The sequence below is a fragment of the Lepisosteus platostomus genome, chromosome 9 (genome assembly GCF_059453375.1).
Source record: "Lepisosteus platostomus isolate fLepPlt1 chromosome 9, fLepPlt1.hap1, whole genome shotgun sequence".
Classification (NCBI taxonomy): Eukaryota; Metazoa; Chordata; class Actinopteri; order Semionotiformes; family Lepisosteidae; genus Lepisosteus; species Lepisosteus platostomus.
This window is the reverse complement of record NC_142619.1, coordinates 61924788-61951633: the sequence shown is the minus strand read 5'-3', so window position 1 is coordinate 61951633 and position 26846 is coordinate 61924788. Positions and strand designations below refer to the sequence as shown.

Below are 26846 nucleotides of genomic sequence, written 5' to 3'. Positions count from 1 at the left end.
CCGCCTGCTGATTACCGGTAGGATGGGGCAGGGCTGTGTCACAGACACTGGCTGAGTGTGCTGAACGCCGACGATAATTGTTGCGAGAACCGTTTTCCGCCGCGGCTCGGAAGGAGAAAGCCAGATGGATCCGAATCGGATTATCCAGGCGCTGAAAGGGACGATAGATCCGAGCCTGCGGGTGGCCGCGGAGAATGAGCTCAATCAGGTGAGTTATTTCGCGGATCAACTTTCCTGTTGCTGCAGCCGGGCGGCGGCAGGTTCCCAGTCAGGGTACTGGGTCCCGTCCGAGCGAGGAGGCGCTGCAGGCCTGGTGGCGTGGCACCGCGGTCCAAGCAGCGGGCCCGGGCCCGGGTTCGGTCCGGCTCGGCTCGGCTCGGCTCGGCTCGGTCCGGTCCGGTCCGGTCCGGGCCTGGACGGGACCGGCGGCAGCCGGGGTCCACCCAGGGTCCCACCGGCCAGAGCAGTTTGATGGCGGCGAGTGAGCTGCAGGGATCCCCCGGCCACAGTTTGTCAGTGTTGCCCCGCAGGGGTAACGGGGTAGTTTGAGCCTTAAGGGGACCCCCTTGGGTTTCATACTCGCCCCGGGGCTCGGAAGGGGTGACCGACTTCTGCATTTTTCTCTGCGAGAGGTAACAAGTCGTGCACAGATCCGCAAAGAGAAGTTTTGTTGTGGCTGTGTCGGCGCCGCGGAAACAGTCACGAACGCCGGGCTCGTCGGTAACACTCTGGGAGTAATCGTTCAGTAAAAACTCTTTGTCGCTTGCGGCTTTAGAAGCAATGCCCCCCATATCGTGGAGATGCGTTGCTCGTTGACGTGATGCGATTTAAACACTTCCTTGCGAGTTACTGAAGAGCGGCGTTGGTGTCTGTGAAGCTGCGCTAGACAGAAAGCATCTTGCATTAGTAAGTTCCCCAAGACCATCTGAACTGCCCACGGGGTGCATAAACACTCCAGTGTAGCTTCACAGAGGGTTTTTATTACACTGACTAGGATATGCACTGGATTTCAGTTAAAATAAAATGTCATTCTGATTGTGTGCGCAGTTATGCTTAAACGTATGTAGTGCGTCCTTGTGAAATATAATAGTGACCCTGTCCTGTGTCCCAAGGCTAAAAGAGCACAAGAAGCACTCTCTTCCCCGAGACCTGATTTCATATGACAAGACGAATCCCTGTTGCCACTACAGTGGCCTCGTCTGCACTCTTCACCGTCTTATATATAGCAGAGTCCTGTGCTCATTCAACCTGTTCGCAGAGACCGGGACGAAGTCTCTGTCTCTTGTTTGAACTCTATTCTAAAGCTGTAATGTCCTCTTGGTTGGTGTGGTGACGGCGTGTTGTGAATCGGGTCTGAACACTGCGTATGACCAGAATATGACCCCCGTGGCCCAGTCCGCCGTCAGGAAGCCTCGAATTCCCGGTTGGGTCTCGGGAAACTGGAGCCTGTCCTGGAAGCACAGGGCACCAGGCGGGACCGGGCCACAGCCTCGCCAGCGTGTCTTGGGAAACTGGGAGATATCCGGCATGCGGTGCTCCGCTCTCTCTAGTGTGTGGTGCTGCCCCATGTGGTCTTCGTGCGTGCAGGGAGGAAGAAGCATTAACGCCCGGAGTCATTTTCCACCTCATGGCGCAGTCCGCGACACTGTCCGGGGCTGTCTGCGATGCTCTCCCTGCTGTTTCAGCGTTTGCTCCTCCCCCTGTCCTTGTGTCACCTTGAAGTGTAACTGGTGTGGGATCTCTAGCAGCAGGAAGGGAAAAGGACCTTGATCGGACCCCTGTGGTACGCCGCAGCGTTGACCAGCCCCAGCTGTTCTCCTTGAGACGATGAGCAGTCTTCTGTTATCGACCTCATCTCCAACAATCTGCCTTAAGCCTTATGGATTCGTCAGAATCTCATCCTCTTCAGTCTTATTCCGTTCTTGTGGTTAGCTAAACAAGACTTTCCCTTTTTTTGAATCCATTGGTGTCTCTTAAGGTGCGAGTATGTTATTTAAGTATTCTTCTCGTTTAGCTCTGGCTGTTGTTTCCATAATGTCGCTAAGTTAAGACCGATTGATCTGTGATTCCTGGTTAAATTTTTTCCCTTTTTCCTTTCTACGATTTAACACTAGATTTGCAGTTCTTCGATCAGCTCCAATCCTAATTCCGAGCTGAAATATTCTAGCTAAGGGTCTTGGCGTCCCCCTTACCTGTAAAGCGCTTTGAGTGGAGTGTCCAGAAAAGCGCTATATAAGTGTAAGCAATTATTATTAATTATATTATCCTTTATTCCTTATTCCTTTTATTCCGTTAAGTACAGCTGGTTGCCCTGGACTCTGTGACCTCATTTGTCAGTTATACTCGAAGCACTCCATCTTGATGGACCTTCTGTTACACAGGGGGCATGGGATTAGCATCTACGATCATAAAAATGTGTATAAATATTAATTTAGCCCCCCGTTTGCAGTTTGGCAGTTCACTTCTGGTGCAAAAAACATTGCCCCCACGCCCGGCCTGCGCACTATGGGGTGCTGGCGCTGTGGTGAGGTGCTCGGCAGCAGCAGGACAAGGGTGCTGTTGGAGGCTCTGACTCAGTTTAATGAGATGCTGAGATTCTGAAACGGGACACCTTTCTTTGCCCAGAGGCAAACTGCAGTCGCGAATCTGCGACTTCAGTTGCAGGAACCGCTGTGTCCGGCGGTGTGGAGAGCTGTCCTGGGCCCTGAGTGAGCCGCTGGACGGGGAGGACCGCTGTGTCCGGCGGTGTGGAGAGCTGTCCTGGGCCCCGAGTGAGCCGCTGGACATGGAGGACCGCTGTGTCCGGCGGTGTGGAGAGCTGTCCTGGGCCCCGAGTGAGCCGCTGGACGGGGAGGACCGCTGTGTCCGGCGGTGGGGAGAGCTGTCCTGGGCCCCGAGTGAGCCGCTGGACGGGGAGGACCGCTGTGTCCGGCGGTGTGGAGAGCTGTCCTGGAGCCCTGAAGTCCTCTCTGCTTGGTTTTCCCCACTTGTGTCCTCAATGGCAGGATCATACTGGGCAACGGGACCCTGTCTGGACTAAAGCACCCGTTGATGTCGGTGGATAAAGACGGGGACGGTCCTTACGAAACTAATCTGAACTCCTCCTTCGTGCAGTAGCTCCTCTCTGGAGCGTCTCTCAAGCAGTGTGAAGTTTAGGTCTCTTTAAATCGGTGTCTCTGCTGCGGCCTTGCACCAGTGCTATCAACACTTCTCGGAACAGCTCAACCTTAACATTGGAATAGATGTTTATATTACACTGTTATACTGTCGCTGCCCGAAAATATTCACACCATTAACCTGTGTCATAGCTCTCGACCTCCTCCTGTATAATATTCTCACATTCCCAAAGTGGCCATGTTCTCTCCAGGGAGGCAGACGGGTCTGGCTCACTATTGGATCAGTGTGGTGTAGGTGTGTGCGCGTGTGTTTTGCAATGGACCGGCATCCTGTCCAGGGTGTGTCCTGCCCCGTCCCCTGTGACGGGCTGGTGTCCTGTCCAGGGTGTGTCCTGCCCGGTCCCCTGTGACGGGCTGGTGTCCTGTCCAGGGTGTGTCCTGCCCCGTCCCCTGTGATGGGCTGGTGTCCTGTCCAGGGTGTGTCCCGCCCCGTCCCCTGTGATGGGCTGGTGTCCCGCCCCGTCCCCTGTGATGGGCTGGTGTCCCGCCCCGTCCCCTGTGATGGGCTGGTGTCCCGTCCAGGGTGTGTCTGTCCCGCCCCGTGTCCTGTGATAGGCTGGTGTCCCGTCCAGGGTGCGTCTGTCTCGCCCCGTGTCCTGCGGCGGGCTGGTGTCCCGTCCAGGGTATGTCCTGCCCCGTCCCCTGTGATGGGCTGGTGTCCTGTCCAGCTGTGTAATTCATTGTTACAAAAATTGTAGACGCTTTAAAATGTCCGATTTATAAGAAGACAGAAATCTAAGGACGGCTCCAGACGAGAGGAGGCTGAGGGGCCCTGATTGGTCATGAGTACCTAACTAATCCCTGGGTCTCATCCTGCTGCTTCCTGAAAGTCCCCGCGGTATCGGCTTCAACAGGGCTGGGCAGCTTGTTCCACACTCCCACCACACTTTGTGTAAAGAAGTAGCTCCTGTGCCTGGTTACTTCTACGCAGATAGCAGCACAGATGCGGAGAGTTTTACAGCAGAGCGACGAAGTGAGAGGGGACCAGTCTCCCGTCTCCAGTCGGCAGGCAGACAGACAGACAGACTTGCCAGAACTGTAGCTACTCTGGTGCCACCTTTTGCTTCAGACTTGCGGCTCTTAATCATCCAGAAAGGATCTGCACCCCTCGGTGCCTCATCTGGATACAAGCCATTAGCTTGGAGCAATTTATGAATTTCTGTGTTTTGTGAATGTTTGTGCGGCGGAGTTTATTGTACTAAAGCGAGACTTTTATTTTCCTGTCTGCTGCAGGTTTAGGTAAAAGAGTCCCTTCTGTTTTGCGAACACCATGCTGTGTGGCTGAGCGCCCCCCCCCTCTCTTGTTGGGGGTGGTTCTCGTGAGTGTAGGGGCTACACTGGGGCTGGCTGAACACGCTTCTTCCTGACACTTTTCAACTCCGTTGCCGTTTCTCCTTCTAGTCCTACAAGATCATCAACTTTTCCCCGACCCTGCTGCAGATCATCGTGTCCGATCAGGTGGAGTTCCCTGTGCGGCAGGCAGGTAAGGCCCTGTCCGTTTCCGCTGGGTGCGCCCGAGAGCTCCGGGCCGCGACTTGCCTCTGACCCACGCCCGTTGTCTGCCCTGTTGCGCAGCCGCCATTTACCTGAAGAACATGGTGAGCCAGTACTGGCAGGACCGCGAGCCTCCGGCGGGAGAGCTCATGTTCCCCTTCAACATCCACGAGAACGACCGGCAGCAGATCAGGGACAACATCGTGGAGGGCATCATCCAGAGCCCGGAGTCTGTCAGGTGGGCTAGCGCCGCGCGCACGCACGTGCAGGGGGACCTCTCGCCCTGCGGGGTGCTCAGCTCCTGCTCTCCCTGCCCTCTACAGCTGGGCCGCGCGGTCCTGCGTGCCCTTTGACCTCCCTGTCCTCGCTGTTGCTGGGAGGAGCGGCCTGCTCCGTCTGCCCCTGTCCGGCTTGAGCTGGGGCTGCTTCCGCACAGTGCTCATCCCGGGAGTCTTCCTCAGGATGTGCGGCGGCCCTGCTGGGGGCAGACTGCTCCTGTCTGTGGGACACATGGTGTCTCCTGAACAGGAAAGAGCAGTGGTTCTGCACTGCTGCCGACGTTTTCAAGTACGCAAAGAGCCTCCTAATCCATTTAGAATCTAGACCAGAGAGGTGTGTGCTCTCTTCCTTACAGGGCCCAGCTCACGGTGTGCCTCCGCGCCATCATCAAACACGACTTTCCTGGACGCTGGACTGCGATTGTGGATAAAATCGGAATGTACCTGCAGTCCCAGAACAGCGCCAGCTGGTACGGAAGCCTGCTGGCTCTCTACCAGCTAGTGAAGACCTACGAGTAAGTCTCCTGGCTCACCTGTCCCTTTGGGCTCCCACTGCCGCTGCCAGAGGGTCACGGGGTCACGGGGTCACAGGGTCATAGATCTGTCACATCCTGCTCTCGATGGCGATGTGAAATGTGAAAGGCGTCGGTTTTTGGAAAAAAAACACGACTGCGGAGCTGTCCAGGTGGGCGCTGTGGGAGTCGGGGAAGGCATACAGCATTGTTTGAAAAAAATGATTAGGAAGTAAATCTGTGAAAGACACAGGAGGCATAGCTTGCAAAGCATTTAAAAGTGTTTACTTGGAGGTTGTGGATCTATAAACACAGATAAAGCAAGGAAAATGACAAGGATGCTTAATCTTTAGTGTGGATTTTGACTGTGAGCCTCAGCAGTTGGGGATGAATAAGGCTTTTCCTACCTCATCAGCATAACTATGGTGTTTTAAATAACAATCCAGTAAGAACAGCTCTATTTTTATTTCAGCTTCTGTTCACTGGTGTTATTTAGAGCTTAGTTTACCTGCAGGATGTCACCTTGTTAATTAGAAATCCTCTAACCCCTCAGCTTACACAGTCACACGAAGAGAGCGCTGCCAGTGCCACAGCTGGGTGTCTGATGTGGTGCTGTATGGAATAGTGGAGGGGCAGGTGTACCAGGAGAGAGCTGACCTGGTGCTACACTCCTCTCACAGCTCTCTTGTGTGAAAGCTGCTGTAGTCCTGCAGCCGGGTGGTGTTTAGGGACTCTGGCCCTGTGGCGGGTGTGATGTGTTCAGGACTGGTCCTGCAGCGGTTGTGATGTGTTCGGGACTCTGGTGCTGTGTTTAGCACTGGTCCTGTGGCGGGCGCTCGCTGTGTTCAGGACTCTGCAGCGGTTGTGATGGGTTCAGGACTCTGGCCCTGCGGCGGGCGCGCTGTGTTCAGGAGTCTGGCTCGGGAGCGGTTGTGATGGGTTCAGGACTCTGGTGCTGGGTTCAGGACTCTGTCCCTGCGGCGGGCGCGCTGTGTTCAGGACTCTGTGTTAAAGATGTGGCCCGTCGGTGTTTAGGTACAAGAAGGCGGAGGAGCGTGACCCTCTCCTGGCTGCCATGCAGCTCTTCCTTCCCCGCATCCAGCAGCAGATCTCCCAGCTGCTGCCCGACTCCACCGTGTTCTCTGTGCTCATCCAGAAGCAGATCCTCAAGATCTTCCACGCCCTCGTGCAGGTGGGTGCCCATCCACTCATCCTCCTGCGCTTGTTCATGCTCCCATGGGGCTTTCGGATGCCACACACGTTGCAGTTACTTGTCCTGCAAGTGTGGTTCTGTTTTCCAGCGTCGGTGGGTTGAGGGCGGGCAGGTGTGTGGTAGAGCTAGGCAGTGCGTTCAGCCCGGTGCTGTTTTCCTCAGAACGGGCCGTGCCTGGTGGGGTGTGGGGGTGTAATACCCAGCACAGCACGTCTGACTAAACTCTCCCCAGAGTGGTCTTCAGAAGAGGCAAGGACCCCTGTGTTGCTTTTTTTAAGCAACATGGGCTTGTCTGATTGGTTGGTTTTATATATTATGTAGTTTAAAATAGCAAGAGTGTGTAAATAGGGTGAAATCTTCATTTCTAGAAGGAGATTTCTCTCTTACCCTTAGATGGGGCATCACTATGGCCGGGGTTTCTCAGCCCTGCTGGTATGTGCCCTACACTGCCGCTGGCTCTGGCGCAGATACTCTGGGGCGGCAGGCGTGCCCAGGGCAGGGCTGGTGGTCTCTCGCGCTGCGGGCTCAGGGCAGCTCACATGAGGCGTGAAGGGAGGCGTGACTGACGCTCTGTGCCCGTGGGGATGGGTGTGGCAGTGCCAGTCCGTAGCGGGAGCTGGGTCTTGACCCGTGTGCCCTGTGTTGCAGTACTCCCTGCCTCTCCGGCTGCTGAACAACGCCGTCATGACGCAGTGGATGGAGATCCTGAGAGCCGTGCTTGACCGGGACGTTCCCCCAGTAAGAGCCCTGCCCCCCGACACAGACTCTCGCAGACACGCCCAGAGCTGACTGGCCAGGCTCTCCCAGGCCTGCTCTCAAGGCTGGGCGTTTTCACTCCCACCCTGAGAATAAACTGAAAGAGCCCGGTTTTGGTCCAGCAGTTCTCACCTCTTTCTGAAATCATTGCATATCCGCAAAAAACAAAATCCGCATTTTAAATCCAGCAGAAGGTCTGTAATAGTACAGTATTATACATTACTGTAACTATAAGATAAGTTTAAACCATTAATTCAGTTCAGGAACTATATTCTGAGTTATACATATTATGGTAACAGAACGAAAGAAAAATGTTCAGCCCTGCATTGAGGAATTCAAATTAAAGCTGAATATACTTGTAAAAGTGCATGGTCCAGTAGATTTAAAAGCATCTACTTCTGTGTCTGCATACGTCTTTCAAAAGCAGTTTCCCTTCGCTCTCACGAGGCTGTAATGAGCTGGGTGCTCTCTTGGAGACGGGAGACTGTAGGGATGTACTAAGCCGTTATCCCAGCGTTGGGGCTCTTCAGTTTCTTCAGGAGGGGGCGGTGAGCAGTGTCTTGGCTTGTTGCTAGGAGACGCTGGAAGTGGACGAGGACGACCGGCCCGAGCTGGTGTGGTGGAAGTGTAAGAAGTGGGCCCTGCACATCGTCGCGCGCCTGTTCGAGAGGTGAGCGCCCTGCCTGCCTGCGCACGTGATCTCTTCTGCTCCCTGTCGGAGAGCACCGCGCAGCCCGGATAACCGCCGCGTCCGGCTTCTTCTCCCCGGACAGGTACGGCAGCCCGGGCAATGTGACGAAGGAGTATTTTGAGTTTGCGGATTTCTTCCTGAAGACGTACGCTGTGGGGATCCAGCAGGTGCGTAGGCAGCGTGGCGCGTGTGTCGAGGAGTGGTGGGCTGCGGTGGTGTTGAGCCTCTGTCGCTGTGGCTGTCTAGCTGGGCGCGCACGATGGAGGAACGCTGGAAACGCTGTGCAGTGTGTCTGACCAGTTCACGAGGAACAGGCGAGGTGCTCATGCACTGCCCGCGGATGCACTGTGACTCATCAGCGTTCGGCTGGTGCTGTTATCCAGAGTGACTTGCGGTACCAGAGCCCTGGTCACTCCTTCACACTGCGTTCAATATTTCACATCAACTCTTTACAGAATTTTGTATTTATAAGTAACTACTTGAAAATGTGGTCACCTGCTGTGGAGTGTTACTGTGGAATTTGAAAAGCCTAGAGCTTCAAGTCCCACACAGCTGACAAATGATTTTCCGTTTGATCTGCTCTCGGCGTGTCTGTTGTTACTTGCTGGTTGTTGCCTGCAGTCATTCTGTCCGGAGGATCTCCTGTCTAGCAGCGCACGAGAAGGGCAGAAGAACAGGCCCTAAGCCCCTGGATGGCACAGAACATTATAGACTCTTCTGTCCCTGCAGGTGCTGCTGAAGACCGTGGATCAGTACCGGCAGAAGCATTACATCACTCCCCATGTGCTGCAGCAGGCCCTGGCCTACCTGAACCAGGGCGTGTCCCACTCGCTCACCTGGAAGCAGATGAAACCTCACATGCAGGTCACTCTGCCGCGGGCTGTCCCCTCTGTCCCCTCTGTCCGGCTGTCCGCGCTCCGCCCTCCCCTGTAGGGATAGCTTGGTCCAAATAAGGCATGCAGCTCTTCCTGGTGAAAAACGGGGGTTACGTCAGCAAACGTGTTGTAAAATCTAGTTATTTCTGTCTTTTAGACCTTCCTGTATAGTGATGGCAGGAGTTAAATATAATGTTTAATTCTATTTAATCTATGAACCGAGCACATAGCGCAGCGTAGACGCTGGGACAGGCATGTGCTTTGCTGGACGGTTTCCGCCGTGTGCCGCTCGGGGTGAGCCTGTGCTGTCTGCAGGCCTGCCCTCGTCTCCAGCTTCCTGTGGTGTTCTCTTTGCAGGCCATAAACCAGGAGGTGATCTTTCCTTTGATGTGCTACAAGGACGAGGATGAGAAGCTGTGGCAGGAGGATCCCTACGAGTACATCCGCATGAAGTTCAGTGAGTGCAGCTCGGGCAGAGTCCGGCCCTCGGCTTCCTCCTCCCGTTTCCTGGAGCATCTGCAGCTAGGGGCGTTTTAGGATTCAGAATTGCAGAATAACCCATCCATCCATTTTCTCACCACTGTATCCGGAGGGGAGCTGGAGCAGTGGGCACAAGGCCGGACACGCTCTGGACGGGTCTCGGGGCACACACTTGCACACACTCTCACCAGGGCCATACAGACTCCGCACAGACAGCACCCCAGGAATTGAACCCAGGGCCTCGACGCTGCCAGGCAGCAGTGCTGTGACCACTGGCGCCACCTGCTGCTCATTTGAATTCAGTTTTTCTCGGAAAACTGTGCGAAATATTTGAGCTTGGGTTTCCCAGTAACTGTGCTTTTGTATGAAGGAGATTCCGCTTCGTGTGTGGCTGCTGCGCTGCAGGAAACGCCCCAGTGCTGAAATGAAAGCGTCTGAAGCCTGTGCTTTGTGCGCCCTGTGTTCCAGATGTGTACGACGACCACGCCCTTCCGGCCACCGCAGCGCAGAGCCTTCTCTGCTCGGCAGCCAGGAAGAGGAGAGAGGCGAGTGCCCGCTCCAGTGTGGCACGGCTCCGGGAACGTGCAGCATGTGACTCTGAACTCCGTTTACATCCCAGGGGCCGCTGGGGCGGAGTGCGGGGACTCCGCGGGGCCGGCAGTGGCCAGTTTGAGGCCCAGTGGTTCAGTTGGGTGTGGTTGGGCAGAGAGCCAGTGTAAGGCACCAGAGACATAGCGATCTAGAAAATCCCTGCTCATATGTGTAGGCACCCTTATGTTCTGAGAGGTCTTGGCTCTACATGATGAATATTTTTATTGTTTTCCTCATGCAAGAAATTGTATATGGCCAATAAAGTGACGTCTTGTCTCTAAAAAGCATGTGGCTGTGTCACCAGTCAAATTCGATCTTTTAGTCTGGTGAGATGTTTTAGTCGGCTTTCACAGCTCCAGGGTAACAAGACCAGAAGCCACAATTCAGCAGAGAAAACTGAAGACTAAAGTTTTGAGACCTTTTTTTGAGACCTTTTAGTTTGGAGCTGGAGGCCTGAGCCTGTGATCGGACCTGCGTGACACTGTATGGGGCCGATGAGCAGTTAGTGCAGCTCTGAGTTCAGAGTAGAGAGCAGAGCGAGGGGAGAGATAAGACTATGAAGTGTCTGAGCTTAGGCACTACAGAAAATTTGATAAGCAGACACCTTTAAGGTTTCTGGCACTGAAGCGATAGAGATTAAATTTGGGAAAGTGGTTGTGTACCTCAGATTGGTATCAAGTGTTTTATTATATCCCACAGAAGAGTGTCATTTTTCTCTTTGTTGTTTTTTTATAATAAATGAAATGGATATATTGCCTCACACCTGTGGCTGCTCCTGCAGTGTCCAGCTCTGTTCCTTTCCAGTCTGAGACGGGCCCGTCCCATCTGTTGTTGCTGCTGAAAGATAATATTTCTGTTGTTTTCTGAGAGCAGGGAAGTGGTTAGTTGCATGAGTATTTTTGTGGTTCGTTCAGCTTGTGTATTGAATCGTCTCTCCCTGCTGTCTTGTGTTTTGGGCTCTTTGCCACAGGTGTTGCCTAAGATGATGGGTTTTTGTCATCACATTCTGCTGGACCCTAACGCTGACCCCTGCAGGAAGGATGGGGCTTTGCACGTCATTGGCTCCCTGGCAGACCTGTTGCTCAAAGTAAATTGTCTTCATAGTTTGTCTCAGTCCCACTTGCGGTTTCAGCACTCGCAGTGCTGGACACTGAACTACCAAAAAAAAATAACGATTGGTCGTGATTGCATTGCTGTCGAACAAATCCTTTGCAATTTAAAAATAAAAAAACAGCCGTCAACTGGTGAACACAATAAAACTATTGGTGGTGGTTCTGCAGTCATATTAAATGCCAGATGTTTCTGTGAAGAGTCAAGTCTGTTAAGTAAGTGTGATACAGAAGTGGATTCTTTTCATCCCAACAGAAGCGGGCCTACAAAGATCAGATGGAGCTCCTGCTGCAAAATTACGTGTTTCCGTTGTTAAACTCCAACCTGGGCTACCTCCGAGCCAGAGTGAGTACCGCCGGGGTGCTGTCCCGAGGGGGCCGGGCTGGTCCCGTCACAGGCAGGGAGCTGTCTCTTGGCAGTGTGCCTCCTGCTAGCTGTCGGTGGTTAAGGGCCTCGCTGTGAAGGCGGTATCCTAACGAGCTTCTCTAGTTGAGCTGGGATGTTGCAGAGCACCTGTGCCAGTTTGCGTTGTTACTGGTTCAAGCTGAACAGTGTTCAGTTCTGCCTGATATGTGCTTGTTTGTTTTGATGATAACGTGTGTGAAGAGGCACACTGGCTGCACCACTCCTGCCTGCACGCCGTTGTTTGAGGTCTGTGCGCGCTTGCTGACGGACTTTGAGTAGTCTCATTCTCTACTACAATTTGATTGGCTTTGTTCGCGGCTTCAATCACGGGCACAGCCAGTGGCGGGGTTCAGAGAGCGCTCTTTACCTGCAGTAGGTGGTGGAATGCATCTGTGGGCCTCTCTCCCGTTTGTCGCCCTGTTCCACAGTCCTGCTGGGTCCTGCACTGCTTCAGCCCCCTGAAGTTCCACAACGAGCTAAACCTGCGCAACGCCGTGGAGCTGGTCAAGCAGAACCTCGTGGCCGACAAGGAGATGCCCGTCAAAGTGGAGGCGGCCATTGCCCTGCAGGCCCTCGTCAGCAACCAGGAGCAAGGTTACTGTCAACCTCGTCCCGCGGGGACCGGAACGAGGAGACCCCCAGTCTTCAGAGCAGCTGTAACACTCCCGGTTCTGCTTTTGCAGATGTCCTTGTCCTTAATAGGCAATATCAGGATGTAAGACTTATATCGGACTGCAGGTGCTGTAACGACCAGTATGACTTTTCCCATGACTGGACATGCGTTACTCGAATACAAGGCTAAGGGCCTGTTGCCCTGTAGTCCTCCCAGCTCTTGCTGTATCAGTAGGCTTCCTGCTGTGCTCACACCCTCGCACCCATGTTCGTTTCTCGTGCTGATGCTCAGCAGCTCTCAGGGGCACAGGAAGCTTTGAAGTTTGTGGAAAAACTTCCCCGACGCAGGTAAACTCGCCTCTGTCCTCCTTGTCATGCCCAAAGGAGAAGACACTTCCCCTGTAGGTCGGCCCGAGGAAGAACCGCACGCCTGATCCTCCTCTTCTCCGATGAGGCTGGCGTCGCTGTGGTGACGGGCTAGGATTCTGCCGGCACCTCTGTCCCAAATGTTTCAACAGAATCGTCGATGAGGAATAAAGACAGCCCTAAGCAGGGCTGCTTTTAAAATATTTGAATATTTAAAAACCAGTCGTGAAGGATTTTTATGATCTTAAAGCTCTTGGTTAAAAACGCGAGCACCACGACTCCTACTGGACGTCCTGTCCAAGCTTTCCCAATCTTTGGGATGGGGAGCAGACACGCCTCAGTCCTCTCCTGCGTCCTGGCTCTTGTGCCAGACAGCTCGTTCTCCAGCTGTCCCGCAGAGAGTCCACGGCCCCTTCTCCTTGATCCTCGACACCTCCCCTCTCAAATCGGGGCTCTGTGCGTTTAGGGGTTACCCTCCCTTTCTGGGGGAGCACACACTGAGGCCGCTGTCTAAGAGCAGCGCTTTGTGTGGGGGAGCCACCTTGGGAGTCGGGGCGTCGGGCCCAGGGCAGGAGGTGAAGCCGAGGTGAGCCAGCCTGTTGCTATAGAAACAGATGCAGTGTTGAGCACCTTGTGGGGAAAACATGCAGAGAGCTTCCTCTAAGCTCGGAGGCAGACCCACATCAGCTCAGCTGCCAAGCACCCCTTAAACTCAAGGGGCGCTTAGAGGAAACTGGGGGGGACTTTCACTTAGGGGGTTTAGGACAGAGGCCTGTGCTCCGGGAGCGATGAAGCTCTCGCTGCCTGAGGAAGTGGCCATGCTGTTCAGGTGATCATTGGCAGCGTTGAGAAACGCTTTTTTAGGACTTGATTTCCTGTTTTTATTTTTTGTCTGTCTTTATGAGTAAAGTCATAGCCACTGAGTGGCAGCTTTATCTGTGTTTGGGTTTGGGTATTGTGGGTGGTACTGGACCATGTGGTATGCTGAGATGCTCTTCCTAGTGATCCTGAGGACTTCCATTGTGCTTGAGTCCAGAGCCTTTTCCCACTGTTCTTGTCCCTTTCTCCCTCCTAGCCAAGGTCTACATCCGGCCCTTCATCCGGCCGGTGATGCAGGAGCTGCTGCACGTCGTCAAGGAGACGGAGAACGACGACCTCACCACCGTCATTCAGAAGATGATCTGTGAGTACAGCGAGGAAGTCGCCATCATCGCCATTGATATGACGCAGAACCTGGTACGACCCAGTTTCTAGAACCGGGCTTTTAGCCCCACACCCTCCCCCTTCCCGTGTTTGTGCCGCCTCTCCCCGCGTGTCGCTCGCCTGTGTTTGTGCCTCCTCTCCCCGCGTGTCGCTCGCCTGTGTTTGTGCCGCCTCTCCCCGCGTGTCGCTCGCCTGTGTTTGTGCCGCCTCTCCCCGCGTGTCGCTCGCCTGTGTTTGTGCCGCCTCTCCCCGCGTGTCGCTGAGCTGTGTTTGTGCCTCCTCTCCCCGCGTGTCGCTCGCCCGTGTTTGTGCCTCCTCTCCCCGCGTGTCGCTCGCCTGTGTTTGTGCCTCCTCTCCCCGCGTGTCGCTCGCCTGTGTTTGTGCCGCCTCTCCCCGCGTGTCGCTCGCCTGTGTTTGTGCCGCCTCTCCCCGCGTGTCGCTTGCCTGTGTTTGTGCCGCCTCTCCCCGCGTGTCGCTGAGCTGTGTTTGTGCCTCCTCTCCCCGCGTGTCGCTCGCCCGTGTTTGTGCCTCCTCTCCCCGCGTGTCGCTCGCCTGTGTTTGTGCCTCCTCTCCCCGCGTGTCGCTCGCCTGTGTTTGTGCCGCCTCTCCCCGCGTGTCGCTGAGCTGTTTGTGCCGCCTCTCCCCGCGTGACGCCGAGCTGTTTGTGCCGCCTCTCCCCGCGCGACGCTCGCCTGTGTTTGTGCCGCCTCTCCCCGCGTGTTGCTCACCTGTGTTTATGACGCCGAGCTGTGTTTGTGCCGCCTCTCCCCGCGTGTCGCCGAGCTGTCTGTCCCACAGGCCTGTGCTGAAGAGGCAGGTTTAGGTGCCCCACTCCCCCCCAGCCAGACTGCACATACAGACTATAGACAAGGATGCTCCTCTTCCTCCTGTACCAGAATCTCATCTGTGTTTCCATGTGATAAAGTATTTGGGCTGGCCTGCAGTATGCAAAGCATCTTGCGGGTGACATTTGCGGTTGCATTTAGTTTAAAGCTCCACTTCTCTACATACTGCTTACTTAATTGACAGAAACTCTGGAACCTCTGGTGTTGTTCTTTCACTTTTGGGCAAATAGTTTCCTCCCACAGTCCAAACATGTACTGGTGGTAGGTCAATTGACGTCTGGGCCCGGCTGTGAGTGTCTGTGCCTGTGTATGGCCTGCGATGGACTGGTGTCCTGACCCAGGTGTATCCCACTTTGTGCTCGCTATTTGGCAGGATAGGCTCCGGCTTTTCCACCACCCTGATTTGGATAAAGCGGTTGGGAAATGGATGGATCGGGAAGAGATGTATATCAGTATTTCTAAAACGGGAAAGGGGCAGTCGTTTCAGATCTCTAAGTGTGTTGTAGATGTTTGGTTGATTGCCTGCTCTTACCATTAAAAGCAGGTCTATGTCATGTATTGAGGGAGAAGATGTTTGATGTTCTCTGTAGCATCTCAAAGCCTTCGGCTTTGCCTTCCACTCGCGACGCCAGAGCTCGATGTGGAAAGGTGATCGCTCCCATGTGACATCTGTTTCATCGGCACGTGAAAGACTTCCCTCTGTGGGTGCGAGTTTTCAGCAGCTCTCTGGGACAGTCTCTGTTTGAGCCTCTCCAGACTCGCTCCTTTTCCGGTTGTATAACGAACACCACATCATCGAGGCATCATCTTAACAGGAACTTGCACTGTGTGCTTTTGTCTCCTCATGATGTGTAAAAAATACTTTTTTATCACAGTGCAGCAGATAGAAATGCGTGCCAGTTCTCCTACTGGTGAATTTAAAAAAGGTTCATGTACAGGATAATTCGACAAGAAGGGAGGAACTGGTGCCGACTGGACTTGGTTAAGAGAAGTGAATTAGTGCACGTTAGCTGGGGAGTGGAGAGTGGTAACGATAATTCGCACTGACGCTCTCCGAAGAGGAGGAGGAATGTACTGGAGAGAGGAGTATTGCATTGTGTTAAACCTGCGTTTGAAGTGCAGGGCCTTCATGTCAATTGTAGTAGAATAGCCAGGTTCACCAGGCAGTCAGAAATATTACAGGGAAACATTAAATTTAGTGCTGCGATGTGTGCTGCCAGGAAACTGAAGCTTCCCAGCGCTGCTGGGGTTTGTCTTGACTCTGCGGTCGGGGACTGAGCGTGGGGTCTGATCTCTCCCCTCACCAGGCCGAAATCTTCAGCAAGGTGCTGCAGAGCGACGAGTACGAGGAGAGTGAGGACAAGACCGTCATGGCTCTGGGCATCCTCAGCACCATCGACACCATCCTGAGCGTCATGGAGGACCACAAGGAGGTGGGTGTGCCAGGGAGCGGGCGCTGGGCGCTTGGCGCTGTGCACAGCCCTTATCTATTACCGTTAACGGTAGTCAGATGACATAGGAGTGACCCTAAAATTAGAGCTTTTGTCATCCTGAATGCTCACAAGGAAGGCTGACAGAAATGTGTGTATAATATAATAAAAGCAAACCATATAATAAAGCAAACCTGCTATCTGCACTTGACTGTGCAAAAATCAGTTTCAAGAAATAAATGGCTGAATTTCTATATTTCTGCATTGTGTTGTGATGAACTAGCACCAGTTATTAATGATCCTGATAACGCACTCACGAGAAGTTTGGAAGTGTATAGATTATTCTGTATATATTGAACTTTCTTCAGTGTTTTAATTGAGCAGTGTCGGAGGGTGGCAGACGGAGCTGGTGGAAATGCTCAGTGTTCGTGTTGTAACGGTCAGCCCTGTTTTCTCACGCGCTGAGCTGTGCAGAGTTTCCTGTATTGATCTGCAGGGCCTGGCTTTTGAATTTCAGTGTGATGGTTTTTGCTGGTTTTGTCAGTGTGGAAAGCCTAGAGTCCTGGTAGCCACTGGGAAAACAACTTGACTTTGAATCGTGTGGACTATCTCACACTGATGCCCCCTGCCCCTCTCCTTTGTCTTCTAGATAACCCAGCAGTTGGAAGGAATCTGCCTGCAAGTGATTGGGCTGGTGTTGCAGAAACCCATAATAGGTACTGTGTGGCACGTTGTGCTTTTCAGAGCTTTCCCTTGGTTTCTTAAACTCTTAAACTGAAACCCTCTCCAGTCACAGAGCCCAGCTGGGGTGTTGTGAGAAGCCTGTGTAGGCTGTCTGTTTGATCTTTCAGGATCGGACCTGACCCCTCAAGTGTTTGCAAAACACAGCAGATTTATTGTAAAATTAATTAATTTAATAAATTATTAATTTATTTGTTAATCAGCATATGTTTGCGGTGCAGTTTTTTGCTCGTACGAAGGTATCCAGGATATTTAAAAAAAAAATTTTTTTTAGTTTAAAAATAGCTGTTTGGTTCTGTTCTTGACCATGAAAAGCACAAGAACTGTTTTAATAAAAAGGACAAATATTTATTACCATCCTTCTTTATAAATCTCAAATCAGTAAAAACACATTTTAAAAGTTCCCTTGTATCAGTACCAGAAGAAATTGGGAAAGTCTAATACAGCTTCTTGGAAATATATAGTTAGGAACTTTAAGAACAGTCTGATACTTTGTGTGGTGACATGGTTTTGCTAAATCATGCTTTTCCATGTGCGATTAATTTGACATGTCTGCGTTTCTGTATTTTGAAATCGCTCTGTCTCTGCCTTCCCTAGAGTTCTACGAGGAAATTCTCTCATTGGCGTTTGGCCTGACGTGTCAGACGATATCTCCCCAGATGTGGAACTTGCTGGGGGTTTTGTACAATGTCTTCCAGCAGGACTGCTTCGACTATTTCACAGGTGCTGTGAGCTCAGGGGTGTGCTGGACAAGAAACTTTTAAAATCATAGCAATACTTTCTTGCTTAATTAAATGTATGCATTTGGTGATGGAATTGATTTGAAATCCAGCCAGTTTCATTTGGAAATATCCCATCTGCACTCTCCGAAATGCCTGTGGGCTTTAGTTGACATTTTAAAAATTCCTCACAATTGAGCGCTGAAGGATGGGCACTAGAGAGTCTGTGCTAAAAAGCTGACTTCTATCACCGTCTTCGAGAGGCAAAAAAAATTAAACATTCAAAAAGAAAAGCTGGCAGAGCCTTTAGATTGTTTCCTGTCAGTGCGCTAGTCGAGCTCGGTTTGTTTATGCAGCGAGCCAAGAAGCAGCTGGGTGGGTTGAAGAGATGGGAAACCCATTTCTGAAGATTGAGAGTAAAGAAACGAGACTCCAGGTGACAAGCTCTCATTGAGGAGCGTCACGTAGAAACCTTCCCAGCTCCTTGCCCGGTGCTGTTCGTCTGCGCAGCTCTGCTGAGTGTACCATAGCCACCTGGGAGAGGGCTTACCTGCCCAGGGTCAAATCCCTTTGTCCCAACAGCCGCAGAAAAACACTTTTGTTTTCCTTGCAGATATGATGCCACTCCTGCACAATTATGTGACAGTGGACACAGGTATGCTGCTTTCCGACCCCAAGCACCTGGAAGTCATTTACACCATGTGCAAAAAGGTGAGCGCAATGTTTGCATTATTATTATTATTATTATTATATATCACTTAGAAAGCGGCTTCTCAAAGAGCTTTACCTTTGTGTGAAAAAAGTACACAGTGAAAGAAGGCAGCAGACTATCATGGTGGATGATCGTCCACCAGGTGGGGCTGCACACTGGTGGTGGTGGAGGGGATCCCCTTTACCTATAATGCGCTTTGAGTGGAGTGTCCAGAAGAGCATTATATAAGTGTAGGAATTATTATTATTATTATCCAGTGGACCCCTGAAGCATTAGCACACCTTGATTAATATAAAGAAAAAGGCCATCATAAAATAAACCATATAGATAATGAGAGATTTGTAATACTCATATGTGAGGGGAATACTTTTCTTCTAAAACATTTGTTCATTTCAAGGTTCAGTTGTAAACAAGTAATGCTGTTTTATCTGATAAACATTCAATATCCCTTCAAATGCAATCAAACATCTGAAAAAAATAATGTATTTATACTTGTTTGAGATCAATTTTGTCATAATAGGTGTACTTTAGTGACTTCCTGTTTCCCTAGGTCATAAAAATAATGAAGCACACACAGAAAATCCTTTTGTCATTCATCAGCATGGGGAAGGTCAGAGATCTAACAACAGAAATGAGGCAGACCATCGCTGATCTGCACAAAGCAAATAATGGTTATAAATACGTCAAACCTTAAAAATCCCAATATCGCCTGTCAGAGCAGTAATGTAAGAAGTAATCAGCAGTAATGTAAAGAAGTGTAAAAATACGCCTTGCTGCCACACTCGTGCAGGATGAACCCCGCCCAGCGTGTCCCGTCTTGGTCAGCCCTCTGTTCTGCCCTCAGCCGTGACCCCCTGTTCTCCTCGCCCCCTGCTGCCCAGGTCCTGACTGGAGACACGGGCGAGGACGCCGAGTGCCACGCCGCCAAGCTGCTGGAGGTGATCATACTGCAGTGCCGAGGACGAGGAATAGACCAGGTACCGCTGTGCCCACCTGTCCGGCCCCCCTCGCCCCTCCTGACGCCCTCCTGTCCGGCCCCCCTCGCCCCTCCTGTCCGGCCCCCCTCGCCCCTCCTGACGCCCTCCTGTCCGGCCCCCCTCGCCCCTCCTGTCCGGCCCCCCTCGCCCCTCCTGTCCGGCCCCCCTCGCCCCTCCTGACGCCCTCCTGACGCCCTCCTGTCCGGCCCCCCTCGCCCCTCCTGTCCGGCCCCCCTCGCCCCTCCTGTCCGGCCCTCCTGTCCGGCCCCCCTCGCCCCTCCTGTCCGGCCCCTCCTGACGCCCTCCTGTCCGGCCCCCCTCGCCCCTCCTGACGCCCTCCTGTCCGGCCCCCCTCGCCCCTCCTGTCCGGCCCCCCTCGCCCCTCCTGTCCGGCCCCCCTCGCCCCTCCTGACACCCTCCTGTCCGGCCCCCCTCGCCCCTCCTGTCCGGCCCTCCTGTCCGGCCCCCCTCGCCCCTCCTGTCCGGCCCTCCTGTCCGGCCCCCCTCGCCCCTCCTGTCCGGCCCTCCTGTCCGGCCCCCCTCGCCCCTCCTGTCCGGCCCCCCTCGCCCCTCCTGATGCCCTCCTGTCCGGCCTCCCTCGCCCCTCCTGTCCGGTTGCTCACAGTTCACTGAGCCAAGGAGAAACTAGCTGTTTCTTGAAAAAAGCTCAAGGAATGGCCTTCCCAGACTCCTGCGGCTCCTTCTGCAATGCCAGACCTGAAAACTCTTCATCTGAAAGGGCTCATAAGACCCTGCGCTCTGACCCCCAGCTTCTCTCCCTGTCTGTGTGTCTCATGGAGAGCAAGCTGGGGTCTGTGAAAAGATGAATTCCTCATACAAGAAATTGTATCTGGCCAATAAAGTGATCTGATCTGATGTTATCCGGAGCTGCTAGAGAAGCCGAGTGGTGCTCCGGCGATCTGGCGCTCCGGAGGGCTGTCCTGTGTGAACCGCTCCGTCTCGCTGCAGTGCGTTCCCCTCTTCGTGGAGGCCGTGCTGGAGAGGCTGACGCGGGGCGTGAAGTCCACCGAGCTGAGGACCATGTGCCTGCAGGTGGCCATCGCGGCGCTGTACTACAACCCCGCGCTGCTCGTGCACACGCTGGAGAACCTGCGCTTCCCCCACAGCCCCGAGCCCATCACCGCCCAGTTCATCAACCAGTGGATGAACGACACCGACTGCTTCCTGGGGTGGGTGGTGCCGCTGCCCTCATAGATACGTGTTGCGTGCATGTGCCGTCTCCAGACAGCAGCGCTCGCGACAGTTCAGTGCCCCAGGGTTGGGATGGGAGAACCCTACAGAAAAACAGGTGGCTGCTGCTGCTGCAAGTAGCGCTGGTGGATCAGTAGGGGGCACTCTTCCCTCTGCACCAGAATATATGCTGTAGGAGGCGCCGTCTTTCGGATGTGATGCCAGACAAAGGTCTCAGCTACCTGCTGGTGCCTGCAGTGCCCATTGTAAGAGCAGGGGCTCCTGGCTACATGTCAGGATTTGGACAACCTGGTCTCCAGAACTAATCCCAGTTATTGGAGCAGTTTCTCACTCACTGGCACAGTTAGGAGACCTTGCCCAGGTGGGAGCTGATGTGGGTCCCCTCCTTGGTGTAAATTGCTCAGGGGTCCTTGAGGGTGAAAAGCACTGTAAAAATGCAAGGAGTCTGATAATGATAAATAGTCCTTAACCTTATATAGCTCTTCTCTGCACACTCCACTCAAAGCACTTTACAGGTAATAGGGATCCCCTCCACCACCACCAGTGTGCAGCCCCACCTGGATAATGCACCAGTACACTCCCCACACACCAGAGATCAGTGAGGAGGAGAACAGAGTGATGGAGCCAGTTCAGAGATGGGGATTATTAGGAGGCCATGATTGGCAAAGGTCAGGGGGAAATTTGGGTAACACCCCTACTCTTTTCGGGAAACACCCTGGGATTTTTAATGACCACAGAGTCAGGACCTCAGTTTTATGCCTCATCTTTAGGACGGCGTCTTTTTACAGTGTAATGTCCCCATCATTATTCTGGGACATTAGGACCCACACAGACCGCAGGGTGAGCGCCCCCTACTGGCCACACTAACACCTCTTCCAGCAGCAGCCTTAATCAGCAGGTATGGGCTGCCAGCTGTGAGTTGCAGGGTGATAAAGAAACTAAACATGAAGCATATTGTAACACTGATGAAAATCAAATTTAAGAGGCAGTATAATAAAACAATTTCGATAATGAAATGTAGTCCACCGCCCTATTAAAATACGGACTCCCCCAAAACACCTGGAAAAGACGCCGGTGCTGTAAGGCCCTGGGAGACGCAGTAAGCCAGCCTGCCTCTTCCTGCTGCTGTGTTTTTGCTTGCTCCACTGTGAGCACAGTGTTTCTTCTTCCATGTGAACGGTGTCAGAGTTGGTGATGTTAATGCAACAGCCTGCTGTATAGCAGAAAGGGATATCTCCTCAATTTATATACATGGTGCATAACGGGAAGAAAAACTGTTCAGTGTAGTTGTTGATATTTATTGATTAAAGACAGAAATAACAGCACAGTTTCTGATTTGGAATGAAGCGCGTGCTGTAGGACTGGAAGGGCTGTGGTCTTTCCTCGCCTGTCGCTGTTGCAGCCGACAGACCTGCAGAGCCAGCTCCTGACGCGCTGCCGACAGTGACCACAGGAGCTGACGCCACCCGTGTTACACTGATTATCTCACCAGATGCAGAACATCCCACATTAAACACTGAAATGGTTTTACACCTGTTTCAGTATGTGCTCCCCCCCAGCGAGAGCGATGCTTGTTGGCGGAGTAATCAGCCCTTGAGTGGGAGCTTCAGGATTGCGTACAGGTGTGAGAGACTGCAGGAGGGCCGCTGTGCGCTGATGAGCAAGGCGTGTTGCGTCGCGGGCGGAAGAATTGAGAAGTGTTGCGGACTTGACGAGTCGGACCTGCTCTCGGGGGGGGTCTGTGTGTGAGCCTGGCTCCCGGGCGCTGAGAGACTCGTGTTCTTGTGCTCCGCGCAGGCTCCACGACCGCAAGATGTGCATCATCGGGCTGAGCGTGCTGATGGAGCTGCCCGGCCGGCCGGCCGCTGTGCAGGCTGTGGCCGCCCAGATCGTGCCCTCCATCCTGCTGCTGTTCCTGGGCCTGAAGCACGTCTACGCCTCCCGGGTCCTGGCCAAGCAGGAGGCCCTGACGAGAGGCTCGGCCGCGGAGGAGGAGGAGAACGGTATCTTCCGGCCGGCGCGTGTCCGTTTTCATCCCTCTGTCGCCGGAGTTTTCCCCCTGTCCGTCACGCTCACCTTTCACCAGCTGAGCGTGGGAGACGGGAATGTCCTGCTCTCCTCGTTCATTCACTCTTCTCCATCGGTAAACATTGTCGAGGGTTTTGTCGAGCCCACCTCTGCCTGTAGCGCTCTCGTTTGCGGTCGTCTCCGATCGCTCGGGCTCGTTCTGAAGCAGGGCCCCCCCAGCGCCTGTGGCTGTCCAGACCTGAGGCTGAGCTGGCGCACGGAGCAGACCAGCGGTTTGGCCGGAGAGGGGCGCCAGGCTGGGGGAGGCGGATTCACTCCAGTAGCTGCGGATTCCTCCCTGGTGCTGTCCTGTAACCCACCCCTGGGGACCGGCCCAGCAGCTGGGACTCGCCTGCTTCTGAACCTTCAACACCGCTCCTTCTGCTGGCCTGCTCTGTGCCCACCAGCACCTTGCTGACGTGTAACCAAGGGCAGGCCGTTCGGCCCGCCGAGTCGGTGCGAGAGGAATGTGTGGAGTAGAAAGGGCTGCTGGTCCCAGTGAAAGACAGCCCCTGTGGGCGCGTCTGCCTTCCGCCCCAGCCAGGACACGCTGATGGCATTCCCCAGAGGGGAGGGGGGTTGTCTCCCTGCCCCCTCTCTTTGGCTGCCGAGCTCCTGCTGAGTGAGCGTCTTTCGAGCGGCAGACTAATGAGAGGGCAGGGGGTCCGTGCTCATCCAGGCAACAGTGACTAATCTGAAGGTCCGGGAGCCTCCGGGACGGGTCACTGTGAGCCGAGCGGTCAGATGGCAGGCCTCTAGAATTAACTGTCTTATTTGTCTTTTCCTGAGCTACGTTGGGAAAAGCAGGAGAAAGCGGAGTTCCCAGGATGCACCTAGCCTTCCTCCCTCCACAAATCTGTGGGGTAGCTGGAGTGTTGTTATGGTCGCCCTTCCGGTTTGTTGCTGGAGTATGTTTCCGCCCGAGACTCCCGGGGTCGCTGTCTGCGCCGCAGGGGGCGAGCTTGTCAGCGAGTCCGCCTCGTGTCTTCCCGCAGAGGAGATCCCCAGCGACGAGGACGAGGCGGATGAGAGCAGGAATCGGATGCAGGAGCAGTCCGGCGCCCCCGGGGGCCGGCGAGACCAGGAGGAGGAGGAGGATGAGGACGAGGACGAGGACGACGACTACTGGGATGAAGACGGCCTGGAGGGCACGCCGCTGGAGGAGTACGGCACCCCGCTGGACTACGACAACGGCGAGGACGAGTACCAGTTCTTCACCTCCGCCCTGCTCCGTATGTACCAGAGAGGCCCACGTTCGAACTTCGGGGCTCAGTCTCGGGTGTTGGGATGCCGGGGCTCAGTCTCGGGTGTTGGGGCCCCCATGGTGGCTCAGTCTCGGGTTGGCGTGAGCGGTATTTCACTCTGATCCCGTTTCCCAGCTGGCAGGATGCTCTCCAGCTCGGAGCGGAGGTCTGCTGGAGAGTGAAATGAGGAAACAATCTGGTTCTTACACTGCAGTCAATAGGTTTTCAACCTGGGAGCTCCGTCAGCTTGCGTGGGCTGCAAAGGAACAGGTAAAGAGACGCAACGTTTCGGTAGTGGAGCCTTCTTCAGGTGTGACACAGCTTTAGTTAAAAACTATTCACAATATCGCAGTGTTTCAGATAACCTTACAGCTAATGTAAAATTGTCTTCATGCTGTTGCCGTTGAATTCAGAGTTGTTACCAGCAGACCCGGCTCCACGGCAAGCTCGTTATCGCACCACTCTGTTGGCCGCAGCCAAGCAGTCGTGTTGCTTGCCTGAAGCTCCTCCAAGATTTGCGGGAGTGAGCTGTTAACTGTGAAGCCTCTCCAGGTTAGCTTGCTAAGGCGATGACATGGGGAATGGAGCAGAGTCTAGCCCGGAACACTCTGTGATGAAAGAGCATGGCGGATGGAAGAAAAAGCTTTTAATTCTTAAGCAGTTGCTGCTGCAGGGTCTCACAGAGCGCCTTTCAGCAGGTCTTGTTATGCTCTAGTGCGAGCTGGCGCAGGCTGAGAGCTCGTTTCTTGTGATCTGTATTGGGACACATCTATGGACTGCAGCATAAGAGGCAGCTTGTTTCCTCACTCCGCTGTCCAGCAGCGCGGCAGCTGAGTGCCTCTCGGTTCAATCGCAGGGATTCAGAGCGCCGATGCTGCCTGGTACCAGTCCCTGGTCTCCCCGCTGAGCGACGACCAGAAGAAGCAGCTCCAGGAAATCTACAGCCTGGCGCAGCAGAGGAGGAGCGCTGGCAAGGGGCAGTGGTGAGTGGCCTCGGGCAGGGCAGGTGGGAGGGCAAACAGGAAGCGCCTCGAAATGTGAGGAAGGGGTCTGCTGTACAAAGCCGTGGCCCGTCCGGGTGCGGGCGTGACTGTGTGTCCCTTTGCCGTTTCTCTCCTACAGACCTGGTGCCCTCAGCTTGGTGCTCGTGACCTTGGCGGACGCTGCGAGGGCCAGACTCCCCGGGGCTCCTCGCCTGCCCGCCAGCTTCATCCCGGAGAGGAGGAGGCGGCTCTGTTCTCTGGACTCGTGGCCAGCTGATCTGTCTGTGCGGGTGTATTTACCAGTGATGCTTCTTCTTCTTCTTCTTCTTTTAAAGAACTAACTGATCTTGGAGACTTCAGAAAATGTTGTGTGGCAGAGCTGGGTTCGGTCTGTCACTGCACCTCGGGAAGCAGCAGATCCGACGTCCTCCGAAAGTCTCCGTGTCTCCTGTGGCACAGCGCTTGGCTCTGGGATGGTACCAGATTACAATTGCAGCCACACACCCTAGAAAAGTGGAACGCTGAAGGACCGTTTCTGTAACCGGTTCCTGCGTCGTTATTTGAATGCCCACCTCCCTAAGCCCGCTGTCCCACACCTGCGGTCGCTGGCGCGTGTGTGCGTGCGTGCGTGTGTAAGAGCTGGGGAGCAGGGCGCCCCGCCAGCACACGTGGAAGTGCTGTTTCCTTATGGCTGCAACCAGCTCTCTGACTTCGGATTGTGTCTTCTGAAATCGATGACAAACCAATTTAAAGAGATCTAGCCGAGATACTGCAATGTCGGACATTAATGAAGGGGGATCTGCGAAATAAATGTTTTGTAGAAAATAGCACTGCGGCAGACACAGCAGTTATTATTGAGAATGAAATAATGCCGTGTCTGGAGTCTAGATTTATACGTTTTTTATAGTCGGCTCAAGCTCAAGGCTGGAATAGTCATCTTCTCTTCAGGCCCCCAAAATCCAGTACACCCTTGTGAAAGAAATTTCCTTTCTGGTGTGGTTTTTTAGAAGTCCGATCTTCTCGTATGAAGGTTCGGCAGACGGAGTATCAGATGGGCGAGTTCGATGAGCTTTATTGCCGTTGGCTTGTTGAGGGTGATGTCTGTGGAGCAGAGGGCTGGTCACAGTGTGGGTTTTCCCCTTTCTGGACCGGCCCGGTCTGGGCAGCTTCTGAGCAATCAGGAAGAAGATCTCCTTTCTGGAAGTAGCTGCAGGTGAAATACTGAAGGTGTCAGAGGATGTTGGTCAGGTCTCTTATTTATTCTGGGTTTTTTTTTTTTGCTCTTCCTCTGCCGAGCCCGTTTACCCAGCTTCGTGCTTTGATTTTCGTTGATCTCGAAAGGTACCCGTTATTTCCGAATAACGTTATTGCGTTATTGCGTTATTGATGGCCAAGGCCACGCAGGGCAGGGTCCGGCTCAGGCCGCTGGCCCCTGCTGATTTCTCTATACGCTTCTTCTCTGCCTCACGACGTACATTTCCGTCAGATCTTCAGCTGTTCTGCACCAGGGGAAGCAGTGGAGTCAGAAGTAAGAGCTCGCTCACTGTGAGCCAATAATTACAGAACTGGGAGAGAGGAAGTGACATTGGGAAAGGAGGTCAGGTATCAAACTAGACGTGCTGCACTAGAAACTGTTTGAGCCCTTTTAACTCCTGTGCCAAGGTATTGAACTCGCTCTGCAATAGACATGTGTTGATCTGCTGGTGTGTTACAGGTAGCACATCTAGAAATCCAGTGCAGTCCAGTCCAACGCAGGGTATTTAACAGGAGGTTTCTGTACAGTGCATGAGAGCAAGTGCAGCTCAGTGTCACAGTCACGGGACAGGTGCTGTTTTCTGGATGAGGATGCCAGTCGACTGTCTGCACGGCTAAGAACCTACTTTCAGGTGATAGGGGTGTGGTTGTGAGAGAGGGGCACTGCTGGTGTTCAGCTGGGTCCCCTGTGAAGGCCCATCCCCAGTGCCTCTGCTTTGCGGAGGTGTCCTAGGATCTGTGATCGCACAACGATTCTGCCAGGTGGGAGGTTTTCTGCCCTGCAGAGTTCTTGACTTCTCTGCGTAGTGTTTTGTATAGAAGCTGTTTCCCATTGAAAAACTGTAAGAGTTCGCACTCGCCTATGAGGTATTTGAAGAATAAACCTTTTGTGAAGTAAAA

At 53.6% G+C, this 26846-nt stretch overlaps 1 protein-coding gene across 1 annotated transcript; it reads left to right on the top strand.

The window, feature by feature from the left end:
* Positions 1–26846, top strand: ipo8 (importin 8). The gene is made up of 25 exons (XM_088646085.1): positions 1–208; positions 4578–4659; positions 4752–4908; positions 5305–5463; positions 6496–6652; positions 7322–7411; positions 8005–8099; positions 8203–8287; positions 8850–8984; positions 9353–9452; positions 9944–10020; positions 11037–11153; positions 11432–11521; positions 12010–12175; positions 13635–13795; positions 15915–16040; positions 16687–16753; positions 17376–17501; positions 18111–18208; positions 19091–19186; positions 20156–20376; positions 22196–22401; positions 23461–23697; positions 24566–24692; positions 24832–26846. Coding segments are annotated over exons 1-25 (3060 nt in total). The 5' UTR covers positions 1–124; the 3' UTR covers positions 24833–26846.